Below are 22534 nucleotides of genomic sequence, written 5' to 3'. Positions count from 1 at the left end.
TGCGTATGTAAACAAAGGCATTGCACATGCGCGTTTTACCCATATTCTATCCCATAGGTGTCAAACTCTGGCCCGCAGCCTAATTACATTTGGTCCGCGAAGCCATACCAAATTACTATTAGAGCTGGCCTACTGGTATTATACAGCTAATATATATATTGTTTAGTATTAAGCTTTGCTTGTTCCATATTCAGTTTTTCAGCAAAACGTGTTTGAGTCCATAAGAAAAGATTCATTCTTATATCTAGAGGAATAAATATATTTCAATAAATATTAACGTTAGCCCGCGACTTTGTTCCAGTTTTGAATTTTGGCCCACTGTGTATTTGAGTTTGACACCCCTGTTCTATCGCGATATTTCATCTTCTTATCGTTGCCCAACATTACACCGGTATTACCGTGAACAGTGTGATATAGCCCAGCCCTAACTCCAAGTCATATAGGCAACAGCTTTTATGTAGGACTATAACTAGAACAGTTTCCCAACCTTATTGCAAAGAAATGAGTCACAGGCAATTTGTGATCATGGGTCAGTCAATCCATAATAGACTGTAGTTGTTTGTAAACTGGTTACCTTCCATTGGGCAACCTGTGTAATTACATTGTGACTAAAGATGGCCACACAGAGGTTTAGGATATTGCACACTCAACCTATGGGGGAAACCAACTACTTGGACCAAAAAAACCAAAATTAAAATCGGTGCAATCACTGGATGGCCAGCAGTGTTTTTTTTTTTTTCTCCCCTGCTATTTTTACTACTGCATTTTAGTATGACTGAGCCGTAAGGGACTTGAGGCCACAGTTGTGTTTATTTGTGTTTTCAGATGGTAACTGAACTGAAGGCTGGCGGCATTAAAACTGATAACACTACATTTCTTCTTGTTTTTTGTGTCTTAGGATTGGATCTTACACCAGAATACCAGCATTCATACTGAAAACTGCAAACTCCTCCAGATACAGTCAGTCTGTCTTCCTTTTAACTACAAATTTCAAAGATCTTTGTCCTTTTTTTTGATTGATTAGTGAGAATCACAGTTTTTCCAGACCTTGTGGGGTAGACTCGACAGAAACCTCCTGATGTAATTTTATTTTACTACTTCTAGGGTGTGCTATATGTTCCATACCTTAGGTCCTCTAAAGCAGTTTATTTGACAGAATATGAGCCACCCAAAAACATTGTTGATAATCTTTAAGGGTTAATCAGTTCTTTCAGAAACCATTCTTTAGGATACCTCCTGTAGTTGCTTTTGGTTTTTAATAGTTGCTGTTTGAAATAGCTTTTCTAAATTTTATTTTCATCCCACTGGTACCCAGAGTGGGATGGTAGTGTTGTACCATTGTCAAGGTAACAATATTTGTCATCAGGCAAAAACCAATCACAGAAGCTTTGCAGCATTTCCTTTTTATTTGTTTACCCGTTCATTTCTTTATTAATATCCTTTAGTGATGTAGGCACAGAAAACAATCCCATGCCCTCCACATCTGCTGAAACTTCCCAGCATCGTCATCAGAAAACCAGACATGAGAGTTCTCGCTCTCGCTCACACAGCCCACGCCAAAGGCATGGCTCAAATGGAAGAAGGGCTAGCCCTAGTAGCTATTCTTCTCATTCACGTAGCCCTCACAAACACCACCACAGCTCTGAGGGTAGAAGAGAGAAAATCAAGAGTGGATCACGATCCCCACACAGCTCCAGACATACTCACAGGTACTCACTAGTTGGAGACAAACATTAATATCAGCATTTTTACATGTCAGAAATATTGCTAATATCGCTTTCAGCCGTTTTGTCATTTTTAGAAATTTTGAATTTGATTTGTCCTTCCAGCTCACCACGTTATAAAAACCCCAACTCCTACCGTCATCAGTCAGACCTGAGGAGCCATGAGCAATGGTCTGACCCGAGAAGAAGAGATGAGAAACTTAGCAGAGGCCTTAAAAGACAGCCATCAATGGAGAGGTCATCCCCTCAACCAAAGAAATTGAAAAGTACAATGAAGCTACAGGACACTCCAGGTCTGATAAATTGCAAACATTTTGTATTTTATAAGTTAACCAAGTGCACAAGTTGGTTATTCTGTGGTTAATTTACACTTGCTAAACACAAATATATTACTAGTTTATACTGTAAAAGATAGAGGAAACCAGCCTCAACCAGATATATTTTTTTTGTGTGTTTTCTTTAAAATTGAATTAATAACAATAAATAACTTGTGTTGTTTTCAATAAAGTGCTTTTGTAGCTCTGTATTTAATCATATTGGTAGTGTACAGTGAAAGGCTGTTTTTTCTGCCATCGTTGTCCCTGCAGATGTTCAGTCTTTGCCCGATCAGCCTGACTTGGAGATGGTGGTGAAAAATTTGGCTCCTGTCTTACTGGATGAGCCATTATCAACTGCTGCCCCTTCATTGTCATCCTGCCATCCAGCAAGAAGGGAATTGACTTCCAAGACCCCCGAAGCTAAACCTATCTTCCAGAAGAGATGGGCAATTTTCTCTGCAAAACCTAAGGTTGGTGTGTTTGTTTGGTTACAGGCAGTTAACATATGGTAATTTTGTTTATGTGAGTCACTGCTCAATGCCTTGATCAGTAACAATGTGTCAGGAGTTGTTGCTGATTTTGTAAAGGCTGGACACCGATGTGTTCATCTACAACAAATAATATATTTAAAAAACAGCTGGATTCATCCTGTCATGATCACATCTATATTTGGTGTAACTTTGTCTTTTTTCTGTTTTATTTTGTTTTCATAGTGTGATAAACCTTTACCTCCAACCATGGTGAGGCTGGAAGGGGTTTATGATTCAATTTCATACAATGATGTGGTTGCTGCTGTGGGTTTTTTTGGAAAAACCAAGTCAGTTCTATTGTTGAGGGCCAAACTGCAGGTATGTACAGTTAGAGTAAAAAGAGTGTGTATGTCTTTTTGCTGTAAAAGTGTACCATTTCATCTTTCCACATTAGCAATAACAAAGTATGTGATAGGTATCAAAGTTTAATTACGTGGGAAGTGGCGGAGCATGGAAAGAGGAAGAAACCCACTAAATGATAAATTTGCAATTGCTTTTATACTGATATTGGAGATGATGGAGTGCCCTTCTACTTTGCTTTTGTTTTGCTACTTGGCATAAAATCTTTATCCTAAACATCTTTGCACTGACGTCATTAACAAGGAACTGCTGTTTGGTCTAGAGTGTCGTGCTGAGCAGTCAGTATTCTTAATGAAGCTGGTTAATGACTTGCATGTATAAATCCCAATCAGAATTTAAGAGCCATCTTGAAGTTGTCGAATCTGTTTCAGAATGTGTCAAACAAAACGTTATTGATATTCAACGTAAAGTTACTTCTACAGGTAATCAATAAAGGGTTAAATTTTCTGTGTTGGAATATCGTTTCCTGCTCTGGATCAACATGTGCAAGTTACTTTTGCAGGGCTAAAACAGCAGTTCAGTAACTCACTGGATGTGGCTTTTAAAGGCTTGAGACTTAAGAAAGAAAGTGAATAAACGTAACAATGCCTAATTCTAACTAAAGAAAGCAGATTTCCAAAGACCTTTTAAATTTAGGAATTTGTTAGTGAATACGTTGTGAGCTGATGTTCATAATTGTAGTAAGCGATCATCTTGGATGTTTATATATAGGCAGTCGCGTGTTTTGAGAAGGAGGAAGATGCTGAAAAATTGAGAAAAATGAAGAAACTCAGTGTGAAAGGAGTGCAAGTCGCTGTTGTGAAAGGAAAGGTATTTAACCTCTATCTTTATTTGTCTTTAATTTGAGAGTATGCACAATCAGTAATCAGAGTAATCCAAAATAAATCTTTTTTTTTTTTTTAAAGGATGCTGTTTCTAAGAGACCTCTTCTAACTTGTACAACAGAGCAAAAGAAGCGCCCTCAGCAGTAAGACATGCCTCACATGTACTTTTTTTTTTTTTTTTTTTTCTTTCCCCCCATAATTATGAATATTCATCTATACCAGTGGCATTTTGTGTCCTCTGTGAGAGGGGAAAAAATTAATTTGTTTGATTCAATATAATTAGAATTTGCTGTAGTTGCTGTACCTCCTTTTTAACTTGTACCTTATTACAATCAATATTTAGTCCAAAAGTGCTTAAAGTTTATTTTAATCACAGGAAGGAATCAGTATTATTAACTTAGATCACAGTTTGTTTAGCATAAACTCTGCAGGTATAAGAAGGTGCCATCAAAAAGTTATCAGTCTTTAAAAATTACAAATCAGACCTCAGCCCTAACAGCACCAGATGGCTGCCCTTCACTGAGCCTGGATCTGTTGAAGGTTTCTTCTTGTTAAAAGGAAGTTCTTCCGTCCCACTGTTGTGTTTTTTTCATTGGGGGGCCATCCAATAGTTGGGGATTTCTTTACTGTTAACTCTGACTTTTAGATGTGGCTCCTTGCAACTTCATACACTTCCCCAAAGTTAAATTTAGGTTTTAATTGTTACTTTTTAAAACACCGGAGTAGTGAAGCAGAGGCACAAAGCAAGTGGACTGAATGGGACTTCCACTTAGTAATCTGAAATCAGCAGTCCATACACACCTAACAAACAAATTTAAATCAGGTATACTTTATTTTATTTGCTGATTCCCAGAAATGTTTGATCGCAAATCATATGTTTGGATATAAAGCCTTACAAAGGAAGGACTGTCTGACAGAGTTGACCGTATCATTCAAAACATTTCCTTGTATTTCTCTATTTTTGTCTCATTTTTTTTCCATTTACATGTTTCCTTCACAGTGAATCTTCCAAGTTTGGTATTATTGCACCTCAAACCACTGAATCCACTTCCACAGGAAGGATTACCTCTCTGTTGGTCTCATTTTCTTCAAAAAAAATGAAAACAGCAAAAAACAGTAATGTGCCTGCAATAAGACGAGTGGAGTTGGTTGAGGCAAAAGAAGCAGCTTCAAAACTTCCATTCAGAAGTTCAGTTCTGCCTCACAATGGTGGCTCTGAAAAAACAGTTGAGTCCAGTGAATGTGAAACCAGTGCTATTGAATCTGTGGTTGCACCTACTGAGTCAGGCCAGGTGGAAACATTTACAAACACGAACGTTACTGAACCAAACAAAGTCACAGAAACCATCTCTCAGCTAAGCTGGTGCTCAGTGGTGGCTTCTGAAGCAGAAACGGGCTCGATTACGGCAGCCCAAGAATCTGCAGTGGTATCTGACGACAAAGACAAGGTTGGTGCAACAACAAGTTTAACATCCAATGAGATGATGCAGCAGGAGGATTTCACCAAAGCCAATGTTGAGGCAACAGACACAGAACCACTGAAGTCTGGAAATACAGGAGACTCCACTGTTACCTCCCTGACTGTTGGGGAGAAGCTGGATGAAATGTACACAAAGTTCACTTCAGCTTGTTCAGGTTTTAGGAAAGCACTAAGACCAAATGTAAGTTTTCTCTAAAGCACTTACATTCATCACGAAGTTTCAAACATGTGCTCCCATTTTACAAATATGTTAGGAGTTGCATCTCGTTCTTTAATACATTGGTTCAATCACATTCACTCTCGTCATTCTTAGATGACACTCAAAGAAAATACCCTAAATAGTGTGAAGTGTAGTAATATACAGGTTATCAACAGGTTTTTAAAGACCTTACAACTTATTATGGGCTATTATTATGGGACTTATCATGGTATTATGGGCTTCTGAAAGAAGAGTTATCAGGTTTCTCAAATGAGATCATTTGGACAGCCTAAGAGTTGTCCGCTATATTGGATATGATATAACCACTGAGCACAGATAGTATAAATAAATAAATAAAACATGCTCACAAGGGAAATTTATTCCACTACTACTTTGTGAGTGGTCCCTGGTGAAATCAGCTGCAATGAGTGTGCTGACTCAAAACCTCTTTACAATTTCCCTATAGGTAGCAGATTGGTGCAGTTTGAATGACAGATAGCAGCTTGTTTGCAAACATTTGCTAACTACTAACAGAGTAGTAATAAAACCTAAGAAATTGGAAAGCAAACAATCACCCAATTCGGCGTTTTCTATCCAAAATCTGGCAATCTGCTAATATCAAAAGCTGAAGTCTAGAGTCTAATGTATTACCCCTACATTGTCATACATCAATAAGGCTGACGCCACTGGATGTTTCAGCACCATCAATCCTTAAGCACTGTAATTAATGCCAGTTGCACTATAGATAACGTTAATACTGAGCTTTTTTTTTAGTCAATTTATCCACCTGTGTTCCAATTAAATGAAAACAGGTGTCATTTAATTCGTATTATGCTTAAATATTTTATAGTCCTCTTAACAATCGCATTATGAAAGGTTCATTGTCTTCTAGAGGGATAGATTTAGATTCACAGACTGACATAGACAGTCTTGTCCAGTACAATCTACCTTATGTACCAATGTAGCTTACATTACGCAGGCAAATTCCAAGTTGGTCCCAGGAGTAACACTCCTTTGACCTTTGAGACACTATTATATCTTTGCAGATGCTTTTTGTAGCACTGGTTACCTCTGTCGTGAAACCTAAAAGCGTTTCCATCCTCTACTCATTACTGCAAACACATTACTCTCATTACACCTACCCCAACTTTATGGTCTATATAATTACGTCACAATATCCCTTCATTACTTACTCAATACGGAGATGGAAAACAACATAAGAGTAAACAATGAAGAGTGTACAAGTAATGTAAAGCTTTTACAAATGGGAGTGATTATTTTTTTTAAACAGACCTGGATTTATGTATTTTTGTACTAATGTAAAAAAAAATTAATATGCCAACTTTTTTTAATCTAAAAATCTAAAATCACCCAAACCATCACTTTTTTTCCAGTTTACAAATAAAGTGTTGTTAATCACCTACCTGCCAAAATATGATGAATATGCTGACTGCTACACAGAAGAGGAGGTTGCCAATCTACTCATCCCATTCGGATTTCAATATTTGGACGAAAACATCTACGTTAGTCCTCAGATGCGCATGGTAGGCACCAGGTTTATTAATGCTCTGCATATACAGACATTCGACAAGTTTTCACAGGAATCCTTTCATATATGAAGTAAACCCTATGATTTAGCAGAAATAACCTGAAGTAGTTACTTTCTCTATGACTATCAGTCTCTCACATTGTTTTGGAAGAATTTTGGCCCACTCTTATTTACAACCTTAATACTGTTCATAGAAATTTAATTTATGCACAGCTCTCTTAGAGTCCCTCCACAGCATTTCGATCCGATTAAGGTCTGGGCATTGGCGCTGTCATTGCAATACCGTCTTTTCTTTTCTTTACTTCTACCTGTAAAATCTTTATAAACTTTTACTTTATAGAAATGCTTCCAATTAGTGATATGATTTAATCAAACACTTTTGTTTAGCAGCACCTGAGTGCTACTTGTACTCTTAATTCCTATAAAAGCACCAAGGGTTTACTTAGTTTTTCATAGGACTTGGGAAACTTTCTTTTTTACTTTCACTTCTTTTGGCTGTATCTCTCCTTGTTCCTTTATCAGAGCTTGTAGCTGATTAGAATACTAATTAATGTGTTTTCTAAATTTTCTTTTTAGGCCTTTGTGCTCATGCCTACTGTGCAAGACATGCAAAACATCATCAGAGCCACAAAGAAGATCAGCTTTGTTCTCAATAAGTCTGCACTTCATTTGAAGCCCTTGAGCTACGCCCTTCCAATGAATCCAGTAAGCAGAAGTGTAAAATACTGCTAATTATTATTGCAACATTTAAAAAATGTAATTTTAAAACAAAGCATTTATATAAATTATCCGTGACCTTCATCCCATGGTTTGGTTCTATGGTTCTTATTTAAAGGAAGTTAGACTGAAAGTAATTTTATATCTGTTTTTCAAAGCATTGAGCAGAATCAAATTTCATTAACAAATGTATGGTGTCTATCAGTAGAACTAGGTGTGACCTTTTCAGTCTGGGTTCATGTAGTGCCTGAGCAAAGTTGAGAGTCCGAAAATCTGGTTTAAAAAAAGATATAAATGTAAAAACAGGAGAAGACACCTAATCAACCTAAGAATAAGATTTTTGTCATGCTTTGATAACTTAGGGTAATAGCTCAGCCATCTCATTTATAAAAAAAACAAAACAAAAAACATTGTTTAGGCCATATAGATTTCAATTAATATATTACAATCAGAAAGTAGTATAGAAAGTAATGTCAGTAATATGTTTTATTTCACAATTTAAAATTGTGAAATAAAACAAAATAAATAAAAAAAATTGTATTTTCAATGCACTGAATCTGAAGTTTGTTCGTTTTTTACATTAGCTGGATATTTACCATTGCCACCATCTACCTTTTGTTTCTTTCAGTTTGGATTTTATAAATCTATCATGAAAAAATTGCCTTATGTAAGTAATATAGTATTAAATTACTCTTTTTTTTTTTTTTAAATGTGAATTAAAATTACTGCTGGTGGTTTACAATTTATCACATTAAATCTATAAAACCATGGATAAAAGTTTTAGAAGTGGCAGAAATTTTGTTTTTCATACAATTTGTTTAATTTTCAAATAAATAAATAAATACATGTTTACATGCATTTGCATGCATTTGATTTATTTGTCATTAAAAGTTTTTGAAATGTATGAAATACTTTTGATCTTTCTATCACGATATCATGGGAACGTAAAAATATTTTATTTGTGCTAAAACCTTTGGAAACCATCAGCAGTCGTGTTTAGTTGGAGAGAAGTAGTACTGATGTATGTGTGTCTCTGGTTAGTTTGAAAATGTACCTTTTCTCGAAGCAGGAGATGACTGATGATGGATCAGCAATAATCTACATCAAGAACATCTCACAAAGGGAAGCCAAGGATCTCAGAAAAGCTTTGAAAAAGATTGATTCTGTGAAAAACTATCTGCCTTTCCTCAACAAGGTATACACACACACACTTACCTAGACATTCATGTTTAGGCGAATTCTGTGCATCTTATCTCCAATATTTTTATGTGTTATCCAGGTGTTTGTCGAATTTAATTCAATTTATGATGCTGATCGACTCGGAGTTTGGTACAGCCTCCTCAGACGGGGCTTTTGCCACACGGTGTACAGGTTGAAAATACCACGAATTGAAAGCACATCACAACGTAAGTATTTGTTTTTTATGACAATAAGAAAAATACACATAAGTTGCACTTTGCAAAAGTTGTAACAAATTTAGGTAGCACAGTACAATAAACATAGGTAACATGTGGTTAAATAAAGTTTAGCAAAAATTTAGCTTACTGTTAAAAATAATGTTTTACAAATTTTTATCAGTTATTTTGTGTTTGTGATTCATTTGGGCAAGTATTTTCATTCGTAATGCTCATAATTATTAATTTGTTATATTTTAACCCAAGCCTAATTGAAAGTAAAAAGCAATGATAAATGTGCACACATTGATAAGTTCAAAAGAGAATTAGGGCTGCTGAAAAAAACAACAACTGGGTTAATCAAGACTTCTTTTCAAATTCAGAAATATAACTTTAACTTCAGAACTCTGAGATATTTAATATATAATATACTTAAAGGCATTTTATCTTTTTTTTTTTTTTTTTTTTTTTTTTTTTTTGTGTGCGGTCGCCTAAATTGACTCTGGATCTCCCTCTAGATGCAACAGAGGGAGTTTGGTCTTTGGTATCTTGCCAGTTGAATTTGAAGTTACATATAATGAGCATTAAGGGAAAAGAAACCATTTGATTAGCAGCAGCAACAACAAACTAAAGCCATAGAGTGATGGTAATAATCGCAGCATAATTGTCACAAAGGAAACTAAAACACAGCTATTGTGAACCAATGTTTTTGCAATTCTTCAGATAATTTTACAGTCACTTTATTTTTGCTTGTGCAGCACCCAGACTGGCATCCAAAGCATTGCCAGACACCAAGAATGTTACTGAAGGGGCAGTTGTCCCAACAGCAAATTTTGGTGTTCCACAGGGCAGCACTTCACCATTTTGGGTCACGATGACCACTTATCCCTTTGTGTTCCCTACCGTCTCCCCTTGGTTCATCATCCCAGGTGAGAGAAACGGTTGAAACACATAATTTATATCCAGTGTGTAAGTGACTGTGACTATATTCATTTTTCATTACTAGATTTTTTGACTGTCAATGGACTAAATGACATTGAGGTAAGCTTGTCTTCTCATATCATCAATTTTGATTTAATTTTATATTAAATGTGCACATTTTAACAAGTCTCAAACTCTTGTTTTTCTTTTTGATTTTTTTTTAAAATGGATTAACACAACATAAAAAATTTGATCTTTCCTGACTTCCTGATGTTAATGAAGCTTGTCCTGTCTAAGGCCTCAGTCACACAGGCTTTAAGACTGATAGGGAACCCTTGGTATCCATCGGTCCCTAGGAAATATGTGTATTGCCTCACTGGTTGGTCAATGTTCCTGGAGGTTGCAGACAGTTGCTAAGTAGAATCAGTCACAGGAAAGTATACAGTGTGTTATGGATTCAAGTATTGAGGAGGGATACAAAACAACACTGGTCCAGGAGGGTTAGGTCAAACGATGATTTTAATGAACACACACGTGGGGAGATGAACACTTACACAATCAGCGTCGATCTCCTCCTAACAATACACAAGCAGTTGTTTTATAGCATCAGGGTATTATTACTAGGGATGGGTTTTTATAATCGATTTATCGATTAAAATCGATTCTGGCTTGGATAACGTAAAATCGATTCTGGCTTGGATAACGTAAAATCGATTCATTAAAATCCTGAATCGATTTTTTAATATAAATTTATTTTGCCCGAAATGCCAGAATCTGGTGAAATCTCACAAAATTTCAACAACCACCAAACAGCTAAGACAATAAATGAGAGCAGGTACAGGGATTCTGCACATAGACTTAAACACACAGCACAACCCGCGGTTCAGAATCAGTTAGATGTCGCCTTTCTCACGGTCGGGGCTGAAAGCCGACAGCTCGCTGATTCTGATCTGTCGGCGGGTCGGTGCTTTGTGTTTACGCCCTTTATGTGCCGATTCTAAAGCTGTTAGTTTTATCTCTCTCCAAACAATATTGACTGAACCAGCAGCAAAAGAAGATTCACATAAACATCGTCATGTATTCACTCTGACTTTTACTGTTTTGCTTTGATCACGATGCACAGCTCTCTCTCCCTCTCTCTCTGTACTTCAAGAACAGTTTCCCATCTAAAAATCTATTTTCTGCATTATTTGCTTGCTTGTTACGCACAAGTCTACCGTTGTTTACAGCGCTGTCGGCCGACGTTTTTTTTTTTTTTTTAATATATATACTTCCGAAAAGAAAACCTAATTTCTGCCGTTCAATACTGAACAAATTTAAACTTTTTTAAATTATGCAAAACGCTTAGCCGTGTCTCTAATAAAACCGCTGTAACTCCAGAGGCAATGTTCATGTGTTGATTAATGGTTTTCTTTCGTTTTTGATGTACTGCAGAAAATTTTTATAAAATCCCAGGCCAGGAAAATCACCTTCATGTTTTTCTGTGTTTTATCCTCAGGTACTTTGACACAAAGGCATCTGCTGTGATGCTCACACCTTTGATAAAGTCTTGCGTGTGTCAGCTTCCTTTTTCTTGATACAAAAATATGTAAATGTACTGATCTGAATCATAATATTTCTGACTGTCAAAATTTCCCAGATTCAAATTGAATTGAATTGAATCAATCGAATTAAATCGAATCGTGGATCGAATCGATTCGGGACCTTGTGAATCGGAATTGAATCGATTCTAGAAATCAGTGACGATACCCAGCCCTAATTATTACGCCCCCTCTTGCGTTAAGCAGATACAACACATGCATAAGTTAAAACCACAAACGTTCTGTCAATGACTTTTGACACAGTTTGAAAAGAACATTGTCTCCGTCTCCACGCCAGGTGTTTCCTGTAGCTCATCTTGCTCTCGCTTATATCTGGAACATCAGACGCACGTCCTGCAACAAAGTGTCACTTATGCAGGCACAAAATGCAGTTACAAGCGAAATATATCTGAACTCTTACCTAAATATGATTCTACCTACTGTGTGTGTGTGTGTGTGTGTGTGTGTGTGTGTGTGTGTGTGTGTGTGTGTGTGTGTGTCTCGACCTCAATTGCACTCTGTCTCACCTCTCACCTCACCAACTAAAGCTCACAACCTTTTACCAGACAGAAGCCACTCTCATATGTATAACAATCTAACTGAAACTATATACGGAATATATTGAATAAATGCTTTAATCAAATGCTACTACTCAAAGCTTAATTAAAAAAAGATATAAATGAATAAAAGATAATAATGAATAACTTGAGTCATGTATGTTTTGTAAGCTTGTAGGCAATCCTTCCATAGCTCTAACTCAATTTGTACAAATAGTTATAACTGCACCTGGAATAAAGGTTAATATGTTGCCTGTTTGTTTAAACATCTGAAGGCCCTCTTAAAGCTATCTGTTATATTGTTAAGGCAATGCTAATGCTGTAGATCATATTGTAGCGGTAAAATAATTTGTTCAATTCCACAAGTGCCACATAAAAAATACTTCCTTGTGATTTCTTTTGTTGGTAATGAATTGCCACAGTTGCCTGTAGTATATGTGGAGTATATACAAACACTTGACCCTTACTAGTAGTCATAATGAAACTATGAAACATGTTGGTTGCAGTTGCAAGGCAGGACTTTTACTTTGAAAGGAATGGTCTCTGTTTAAAGTTTACATGATACTTTTTAAAGCGTCATTACCACTTGGTTAGTCAAAGGCGAGTGTTTGCAGAAAAGTTGCCATCATTAGTATAAACTACAAACAATCTCAAAAAAATCTTTTTCACGTTTAAAGCAATAACAGACTTTTTAGACACAGTACTATTTTGTGACAAGGTGGCAACAGCCAACACCTTTCAATGCTCATATGGATAATACACTTTTTTTTCCCCTGGAGACCAGGGCTTATATTAGTTAATGCTGGCTATGGCTCTCATATTACAGAACCTGCACGCTATCTCACATGGCAAATTACTGTCTTGAATTGTTAAAGTTGACCCAAACTTGGAGCGAGTAACTTTTAATATTCCAAACTAACCATTGGCAACCACTGTGCATAGGAAGTTAGCAAAATTATATCTGATGTGCAAACACACACTGGGTGGAAATGTAACCCATTCATCAAAGGCAGTATATTGTACAGGTGTTACAGTTCTTATTTTCCTTTAACCCTCAAGATTCTTTTGATTTTGAATCTTGTGTCTTGTAGAAAGCTCAGCCTCAAGGTTCCAGGTTCTCCACAATCATGTTGACTGGTTTGCCAGAAGAAAACTACAAGTACGAGGACGTCACCATGCTGGTGCAGCATTATTTCCTGGATACTGTACTGTTCTACAACTTGATAGTAATACCTCTGCAGAGGAGGGTAAGGAGTAGCAGCTGCAGACTGATACAAACAGATATTTATACATTTATAGAACTTTGTCATGGTCTTTAATCTTTCCTTCTTGAATTGCCTCCAGGCTTTTGTGTTTTTCAGTGACTGGAATGCGTGCTGTGATTTTGTCCAAGATCACATTAAAAATCCAATTTCTGTTGGAGGCCGGGTGCTCGACATCCATTTTGTGTTACAGGACATGCATCCTGGGACCAGTCAGGTATGGAAACTGGAGAAAGCTTAACTGATCAACACGATACCATCCTGCTTTTCCCAAGCAAACCCACATTTTGGAATTTTGGATACTATAATTGATCCTACTTAAATGATACTTTGTCACATTTTAATACCAAGATATTTATTTTTTTGTTTTATTTTTTTATTAAAGTTTTTGTTTTTGTTTTTTTGTCAGAGACTGAACTTTAATAATCCGTCGATAAGTGTCAGTAATTGTCAATAAATGCATAATGCACGAATCGGCATTAAATAAGGTTTAATTATGAAACAAAATCTTACATTTATTCTTCACCCTTTAGAAATTACTCTGATCACAAGTTTGGTTGTATATTTATGAATTTAAAAACAATACGCGATAACATTTTTCTTTAAAATTTTAACATTTGTCATTTAATTTTTTCTCAGGAGACAATGTACAGAACCATGATGCAATGGAGCAATGCTGTAAGTCTCTCGTCACCTGAATAAATCTGTTTTGATGTAAAGCTGCAGTTTTTTGTTTTTCCCACATCCTTCACAACAACTCTTGGTTGTTTTTCAGCACGTTCCAGATTCAGACTCTCTGGAGGAGCGACTGCTGTGTGTGGAGACCACTGAAATGCTGATGTCCCTTGTCACAATGGTCATGGATGTGGTGGCATCCTTTGCTTCTTTTGTCAGATTCCTGCCGCTTGCCAACAGGGTACAATAGTTCAAACAGTAGCATTTATTTTACATTTTAGTGTAGAGCACAGCGATTGACAGTGTCTGCAGATCTTTTTCTGCTGTGTTTTGTTCAAACCAGCTGTAAAATATTCAGAAAGTCCTAAATGTAATTTTCAAAAAGGTAAATCAGTAAAGCTGGTGAAACCTGTGATGCGAACTACATTATAAGGGTGCATAAATGTGACCTAGAACCTCATCATATTTTAATTAATTGTTACACATTTTTGATAGGCAAAAGTACGTAAGCTTAAGGATTATTAGCATCTTATTGAGACCAATTTGAATCCATTTGGTTTGGAAAAATTTGTGCAAAGGGTTTTGTGGTACTGAACACCTCTGCAAATGCACCTTTAGGAAATTGTCCGTTTTTTCTGCATAAGAGACCAGCAGTTCTTCTCAACGTAATAATGCTGTGACAGCATGCACAAAATGAAAGATTGTTGAAAGTTCTGATTTTTAATGCTGCAAGAGGAAGAATAATGTGTCAACAAAAAACATGATGAGCAAAATAATTTTGCTGCTCTTAAATTTCATTCATCCATTTTAATTCTTAAAGAATTAAAAAATACGGGACTGTCTGCCAAATGTTATGTTCCTACCTACTTTAGCAAACCTGTGTTTGTAATACCTTCCTATTTGGCTAGAGACATATATTTTATTCTTGTTTTAATTTTTCCTCCTTTGGTTCTTTCTCTTCTTCTACCTCAGATATACATTGAAATGGCTGAATCCAGTGGTGTAACAAAAGTGTTGGAGAATATCTTCTCAAAAGACTACATAGCTATGAACAAGATTTGGTATGTTTGTTAGGGCAAGATAAATACAAATACGGTATTTAAAAGAGTCTATAAGATTGGGCTTGTCTTTACTTATTCTTGAGTTAACCCATTCCTTTTTTTCTCCTATACAGGAGCAAAGTTGGACGCATTGAATCGTGAGTATTGTTTCCTGTAATTACTCTTTAAGTCTTTTTGTTTAGGGAGCCGAAACATCTCAGCAGTAGTAATAAATTGTATTCAGTATGATTACTGGTTCATCTCAAAAAAACAACTCAAATTTAGTTAGAGGCACGTGAGGATGAATCATCAAATATTCAGTGAACATTTGAGCCACTGTGGGTGGATAACTAAATACCATTAGTTTTTTGTTGGTTGAACAAATGTTTTTAAAAACTACACTGCATTACAACACAACATTACACCAGAAAAGTCTAGTAAAATTTGTTTTTCATATAATTTGGCGCAGTTGGAAGTAGGTTAAATGATTTCTTGATGCCTGCTCAATCATCCAGGTATGTCAATCTCCAAAAGTTGATTCTGTTCATCTGAGTGGTATAAAAGTGTTATAAGATTGGGTGACGAAACCTTTACTACCTCTGAAAACGCTATGTCCAGATCAACAGAATCAACTTTTGGAGAGGTTAACTGATTCATTTAATCAGTAATGAAAAGAGAAAAAAAAGTCGCACCTCTTATTTGTTCAGGAATACTAGCTGAGAACTTGGATGTTGCATTTCTTGCTTCACTAATTCATCTTATAGTCAGTCATTCTTTGAGAACTAAACAGCTTTTACTATAATTTTTTCTTTTTTTTTTTATTTCATTTTAATTTCAGTTTGAAGAGCCTCAAAGAGTGTCTACAAGACTTCAGTGAGAACACACCCAACCCTGACCTGGACACTCACTTTGTTGAATTTCACAATTTCACAAGAACTATTCAAGGAAGCAGTACACAGAGCGAGGATAAAGTTAGTGCAAACATTTGCAAAGTTTCTTATTTTTAAAACTGCATTTCAATATAAGATGTAGGATGTTGAAGTTACACAAAGTATTTCAGCAGTGATTATTAAGCCAACCATTTTAGTGCTTCAGAGTTTGTTCTTTGCTCTCTTTTCATTGACAGGATGATTTTGTAGATGAAATTGTATCTTCAGAGCAACATGATGAAAATTTCAACATGGAGGACTTTGTTGTTATTGATGAAATTGGTGAAGACATAGCAGAAGAAGATGTCAACCGCAAACGTTCTTCTTTAGCTAAAAAGATCTCCAGAGAGGAAAGAGAAGGGCGAAGCTCAGATGCGTCATCTACCTTAAAACAGACCTTAACAAGGTCCTCAAGAGACTCTAAGAGCTCTGCCTCTTCATTTTCCTCTTTATCTGAGCCGACTGAAACCACTGAGAAAAGCACCTTTTCTTCTAGGGTCAGAAAGACCCATTCTTCACTGTCGATTCCACTTCCTGCCTCCCCTGATCGGAAAACATATCCTAAGTTCAAATCTCCAGAAGAAACGCTAAATTCCTCATCCTTAAATCATAAAACCTGTACATCAAAGATGGCATCAACAGTAGCTGTTGAAGCAACAGTAGAGACTGATCTAACCGATTTTAAGGATGACACAAAAGAGTTGAAGAAAAACAAAAGAGAAGACAGGAAAAAGGATAATGTCAAACATCAAGAGGATGAGGGGGATGATGAAAATTACCAAATCCTTGATTCACTCAATGAGAAAAGTGATAAGCAGATAATTGAAGACCGGAACAAAGATAACGACACGGAAACTGACTCAGTTGGACTTGTGGAAGTACATGGACTGCTTGAGAGAAACTATGAGGTCTGCACAGAGGGCTCCAGTAAAATGGAAACAGATGCTTCTCTCCATATGTTAGAAATTGTTACAGAAGACCAAAAAACTACAGTTGAAGGGGACAGTCATCTGGTCAAAGATGAAGGTTCCACAGTAAATAAGCTGTCTGAGGAAATGACAGGAGATGACAATTCTGATAAAGATTCAGCTGATAAAAATGAAGTGTTGGGTTCAAGTGGGAACCAAACTCCAAGGACCAGTGGAGATGGAAGCGGGGAAAAAGAGGAATTGATTTTAGAAGAATCTTTTAAAGTTTCCAAAGATCCTGAGCAAATAACTTTAGAAAAGCAGGACAACAGAGGCTCCTCAGTGGATGACACTAAACAAGAAGGCTTTGAGCTTTTGGATTCAATTGAGGCTCAGATTGAAATACAAGAAGACAACCAGAAACTGGAAACTCTCAGAGACCAAGTATCTAAATCAAAAACAGAAGCCATAGAAGAACAGGATGATTCATTCCAGGTAATTGATTCTGTGGAAGATGAGCCAGTGACCACAGACACAGAGTTAGAAGCTGACAAGAATGTAAAACGAACAAAGAAAAATGATGAAGCTAAAAGAGTTTATAGATCCCCAAGGAGGAGTGGACCAGAAAACAGAACATCTAAGGGTGAAGAGAAGGGCAAATCATCAAAGAAACAGACCCAGACTGAGAGAAATGACAGCACCGTCAAGAAGGTCAATAAAGCAGCTGAGGAGATGGTCTATGAGATAGTAGATTCTGTTGAAGATAAATCGATTCAGGATGACTCTTCTATAGAAAGTTCTGGTAGAAGAAGGTCTGTCAGAAGAAACAATGATAAAAAGACATTAACAGAGCCTTTTAACAAACGTGATGGAAAAGAGGATGCTAAGTATGAGATTTTATACTCCACTGAGAACAAGGCTTCTAGTGGCCCACTAACCATCATGACAAGAACAACCAAAGAAGTCTTGAAAAAAGACAAGATACAAACAAGAAGCAGACCTACACCTGCCAGAGATTCACTGGCGCCAAACAAGGAGGAAACTCCAAAGACAAAAGAGAAAGGACCTGTAAAAGAGAGCACGCCAACAAGAAGAAGTCACTTCATAAGAGACCTACATGAGGAGGACGATATTTATAAAATATTGGGCTCGGATGATTCTGTTATGCTCACAGAAAAAGCAAAAAGGGGAAGACTAAAGAAAGTAACTATAAAAGGAAATCCACTGAAAGATGATCCGTCTGATAAAGTAGCTGTTGAAGAGGACACATATCAAATTCTTGACTCTGTTGAGGATGAGATAGCCGATGATCAGCTTACCAGAGACCAGAGTACAGAAGAGTCAACTATAGATGATGAAAAAGGCACTCTGCCGTCTGTGTCAGACTGCCAAGATAATCAATCAGTGGAGTCCTCAAACCCAGAGGTAAAGTTGATCTTTAAACATGTGCTCTTTTTTATTTGTAGTGATAATTTAAACTTTAATGCAAAATATTTTGCATGTCTTGTTGTAGGCTTTTGTGACTATAGATGAAGCAGGTGATGACGGGGAGGAGAAAGCAACTAAATATGAAGGTGAGAAAAGTTCAAGATCTGCTTACTGCAAACAGGATGATGGCACAGGTCTGCTATATTCTGTATTTAAATCCAGACTTCTTTTGCAGGGAAATTTCAAAAACTTCCAGATAGATACTTTGAATAACTGTTAATTATCTAAACACTGGGTTATTGTTGACATATTTATTAATGGAAAGTCATAGGCAATTAGCCCAAAAGGAAGACTAGATCTTCTTGAAGATCTTACTTTACTTTTGCATTTTAAGTCAGTTTAAAGAATTTACCAGATATGGAATAAATAAAGTATTGCTTATTCTTATTATTTTTCTTATTGCCATCTGCAATGTGAAACTAATGGAAGTAAATGAAGAAAAATGAGATTATAATAAAAGTAACTTGCAATTGAAATTCAGAGAACGTTTTGGGAGCTACGAAACATTTCTGTTTTTAGAGTTAATGTAAGTCAGAAACTTTCTTTCACTATACATAACAGTTTCAGCATAAAGTTAAACATTATTTTCACTGAAAATTAACAATAATTTGTTTACAGAAATAAAATAGTAGTCCCAGAGTAGTACTCTGTGGCACACCTATAGGACAGTGTTTTCTGTTATGAAAGTAAAAGGTTTCAAGTTTAATTTGAGTCTTTATTTGATTTCATGCATTAGAGGAGAATGGGAGCTTTGTAACGGTTGATAAACTGTGGGAGATTGCTGAAAAAGAAAAAGTGGTAACAACCAGGACAAGCGGTCAAGCCAAGAAGAGAACAAGACAGACACATGGTAACACACAAACAACTACATCTGTTACATAGTCATGTCAGACCAACATGAAACTAAAGGAATTTATTGTTTTCTCCTGTAGTGAGAAAATCTACTAGATTGAAGCAAGAAAGCACAAAAGATGAGAGAACAGAATCACTGCCTCCCTCTTCACTTGATTCCTTATCACTCTTATCATCCCCGGACCAAGTGGTGTCTGGATTGTCAAGTGAAGGCCAAACAGAGATTTGGAAATTGGAGGAAGCAGATAGACAATCCAGTATGGAAACCACATCTGCTGGGAAGCAGTCCAGCTCTGACTATGCTGATAGCCAGAGACTAGGAGAGGAGAAGCAAGGACAGAGAAGGACCGCCCGTAAAGGTTCAAGGAACTGCTTTCGCTCACAATTCACACCGAGCTGATTTTAAATGCATCATTCTAAAAATCAATTTTGAAGTCGATAAAATTATAAAGTTGCAGCTTTCCTGGTTGCCAGTATTTTTTTCTGTCATAATCAGAAGATTTGGAACAACTGAAATTTGTCATTTTGTTTGGAAAAAAAGTTAATACTTCAGCGTTACAGTACAAAGCAATTTTTTTTTTAATTAATACCTTTGAATTAGTTTCTGCAATAGCTGCAAAATAATTTGTTGACAGGTTTAAAGGATTTGTTGACAGTTTTTTTTCTTCTTCTTCTTCTTCAGCTTTTGGGAAACAAAGAAGTGATCTTGTCGAACCTGAAGCAAAGCGATCTCGCTCTCAGTCTCCTTGTGTCACTGATAACTTGGACCTGCCGCCTTTTAACCCCAGCATCCCACTCGGTGAGAAACAAACACAAATAATAAATAAAATCTGTTTAGTTCCAGAGATTTACTCAGTTATTTTTTTGTAACGTTCTGTTCCTTTTTCTGTTCCTTATCAGGTCAAGAGCATGTTGTCCCTAAAACGGGGTATTTATGTAGCCTGTGCTCAGTTTTCTATGTAGCTGAGAGCACTGCCAAAGACCTACACTGTAGAAGCCAGAGACATTACAATAACCTGCAGGTATGCAAAAACACATACACAAAACTGAATGGATAAAAAGATGTTTTGCTTCCCTTTTATAACCTTTTTTTTTCTTTTCAGAAACATCACCAGACAGTTGGACAAACAGCTTCAAGAACATCAACGAGAAAGTCTCAAGACTCCTCTTCGGTCTAATTGTTAATGAGTAGTTGTTTAGCCCATGCTTAAATATGGCCGCTATCTCCTTTGACAGCTAGATTTTTGTTTACTTTGAGAAATAAAGGGCAAAATGATAAGAAGCCAAAGCTGTCAAGTAGGTAAATTGCGGAGTGACATCTTTGATTTGTTGGCACGGCGCTGCAGTTCTGACTGTTTACTTCAGATGTTCTTCTTTAGGCGCCTCAGTGTATAACAGTGTCGACAGTTTGACCATGAAGGATTTAGAGTTTACAATCAGTGAATGCCAAAAAAAATATTTCTGTTCCTAGTCTCGGGAAAACCTGGAAATAACACAGGCCTTAAACTTCTTTAAGCCATTTTGAATTTAACAGTAGATAATTGTGTCTATGGTAAATAACCTTGCCTATGTTTAAAACCACATTGTCATAAAAGTATGGTTTCATGTGTGTGTGTTTATGGCCAGGAACCATGTATTCTAAATGAAAATAGGCCTACTTAAGAAAATAATAAGATAGATATTTTTTTACACTCTGGCTCAGCAAAATCTGATTATTATGCTGCACATGCTGATGAGAGACCAATGGACGAATGAGTGTTCAAAAGTTATTTTGGATTTATTTACAATGCTATACGTACAGTGTAAATATGAGTGCATTTAATAAAGATGTTTTCAGATGTGAGGAGGCCTCAGGGTTGACCGAGGACACGCTAGAGAGATTACATGCCTAGGGTGGCTGGTTCTGTTTCTATGCCAGTTATTTATATTTGGTCAAAAATAATTCTGATTGCTTTCATTGTATGACTATACCAGTAATAATAATTAGTATTAATTACAGACACTGTTATCTTTTAAATAATCATTTGGATTACAGTTTGAGCAAAGGCTCAAGCATATGTTACGAAATATGAAAATTATTTATGTTTGTAACATTAATAGCAATAGTAATCTGCCGTAAAAGGTTGATGGGCTATTGCCGACATGGACACACAACTTTGTGAATGTAACTTGTACTTGAGAACGTGGTGACGTGAGGTCAATATTTTTTTCCTTCAGATGACATTAATGATATGTCATAATGTGATTTAAGAAAAAATACATCTTGCCAGTATTGTAATTTTTGCTGTTAAGATTGCTTCTTACAGTAAATTAATCTTGGGGTCCATGTTTGTTAACTTTGTAATGTCTCTTAACTTGTTCAAAAGTGTTTGCGAAAAAGAAAAAATATTTGGGTTACACAATAATTAACATATAACAATAAGAAACAATAATTAACATGTCACTCATGTCAGTGCAGTGTTCTCCGCTTATGTTAGGCATGCAAGATTTAGTTCAAGGTCAACACCCCACACGTGTGAGTGTGAGTGAGCATGTGGGAAGAGAGAGTGTGTCTGTGTGTGGGAGGATGTTCTGTCAGAGTTCACTGTTAGATGATTTCTGAGCAGACTGGCTGGGTAATAAGTTTTCCACTTTTCGAGTATAATTTTGTCATATTTGTGCTGGAAGAGGGAGCCATGTTGGAGATACTTTACAGCTTTTAATATCATTAAGCCACCAGGCTGCGGTCTCCCACTGAGGAAGTGGTGAGTAAACAAATGCATTTCAATTCCACGTGAGGATTCACATTTTGTGTTATGATACGGGTTGCGATATGAGCCACGCCTTCATCCATCTGCCTTGTAGACTGCAACTTTTTAGACTGATTGTAGTGTAGTGTGTAGAAAAAAAGTATAGCATTTATTTGCATAAATGGGCTAAATACCTAATGGAAGACTTACAGAAATTATTATTTCTATTGGAGTAACAGAAATAATAAATAAATATTTATGTTAAGTGTGTCTTTAGAAAAAGTTGGAATGTTATTTTTTTTTTTTTTTGTTATGACATTTACTCAGGTGTTTCAAATGTAACAGAATGAAAATGCACTTGCACACTGAACAATAAAATGTTATTTTTTTTCCATGTATCCATCGGGTTATTGCAGCACAGAGTAAGCTCTTCAGAATGACCTCATATGACAAAAGTAACTTCACCTTATTTGCTCATGCTTGACTCAATAAGTGACAG

At 36.3% G+C, this 22534-nt stretch overlaps 1 protein-coding gene across 3 annotated transcripts in view; it reads left to right on the top strand.

The window, feature by feature from the left end:
- The window catches only part of LOC102301639 (zinc finger protein 638), a 36468-nt gene extending 14281 nt beyond the window's left edge, over nucleotides 1–22187 (top strand). For 2 of the 3 annotated variants that reach the window (XM_005952145.3, XM_042216835.1), the window contains 29 exons: nucleotides 899–960; nucleotides 1446–1709; nucleotides 1830–2017; nucleotides 2312–2511; nucleotides 2755–2889; nucleotides 3643–3741; nucleotides 3837–3898; nucleotides 4756–5416; nucleotides 6829–6978; nucleotides 7560–7688; nucleotides 8329–8367; nucleotides 8767–8895; nucleotides 8980–9106; nucleotides 9853–10023; nucleotides 10101–10135; nucleotides 13244–13399; nucleotides 13497–13631; nucleotides 14054–14092; nucleotides 14190–14330; nucleotides 15062–15150; nucleotides 15264–15287; nucleotides 15968–16100; nucleotides 16256–18391; nucleotides 18480–18540; nucleotides 19191–19304; nucleotides 19387–19665; nucleotides 19989–20105; nucleotides 20207–20328; nucleotides 20410–22187. In XM_005952145.3, the coding sequence (XP_005952207.1) occupies nucleotides 899–960; nucleotides 1446–1709; nucleotides 1830–2017; nucleotides 2312–2511; nucleotides 2755–2889; nucleotides 3643–3741; nucleotides 3837–3898; nucleotides 4756–5416; nucleotides 6829–6978; nucleotides 7560–7688; nucleotides 8329–8367; nucleotides 8767–8895; nucleotides 8980–9106; nucleotides 9853–10023; nucleotides 10101–10135; nucleotides 13244–13399; nucleotides 13497–13631; nucleotides 14054–14092; nucleotides 14190–14330; nucleotides 15062–15150; nucleotides 15264–15287; nucleotides 15968–16100; nucleotides 16256–18391; nucleotides 18480–18540; nucleotides 19191–19304; nucleotides 19387–19665; nucleotides 19989–20105; nucleotides 20207–20328; nucleotides 20410–20484 (6072 nt within the window). In that variant the 3' untranslated portion in view covers nucleotides 20485–22187. The remainder of the gene's footprint in view (nucleotides 1–898; nucleotides 961–1445; nucleotides 1710–1829; nucleotides 2018–2311; nucleotides 2512–2754; nucleotides 2890–3642; nucleotides 3742–3836; nucleotides 3899–4755; nucleotides 5417–6828; nucleotides 6979–7559; nucleotides 7689–8328; nucleotides 8368–8766; nucleotides 8896–8979; nucleotides 9107–9852; nucleotides 10024–10100; nucleotides 10136–13243; nucleotides 13400–13496; nucleotides 13632–14053; nucleotides 14093–14189; nucleotides 14331–15061; nucleotides 15151–15263; nucleotides 15288–15967; nucleotides 16101–16255; nucleotides 18392–18479; nucleotides 18541–19190; nucleotides 19305–19386; nucleotides 19666–19988; nucleotides 20106–20206; nucleotides 20329–20409) is intronic. The other variant, XM_005952146.3, reaches the window with a different exon arrangement.
- Nucleotides 22188–22534: the final 347 nt, after the last annotated feature.

This window comes from Haplochromis burtoni, unplaced genomic scaffold (genome assembly GCF_018398535.1).
Source record: "Haplochromis burtoni strain Fernald_Lab_line unplaced genomic scaffold, NCSU_Asbu1 Contig_1280, whole genome shotgun sequence".
NCBI lineage: Eukaryota > Metazoa > Chordata > Actinopteri > Cichliformes > Cichlidae > Haplochromis > Haplochromis burtoni.
This window is presented reverse-complemented; position numbering and strand designations above follow the sequence as displayed.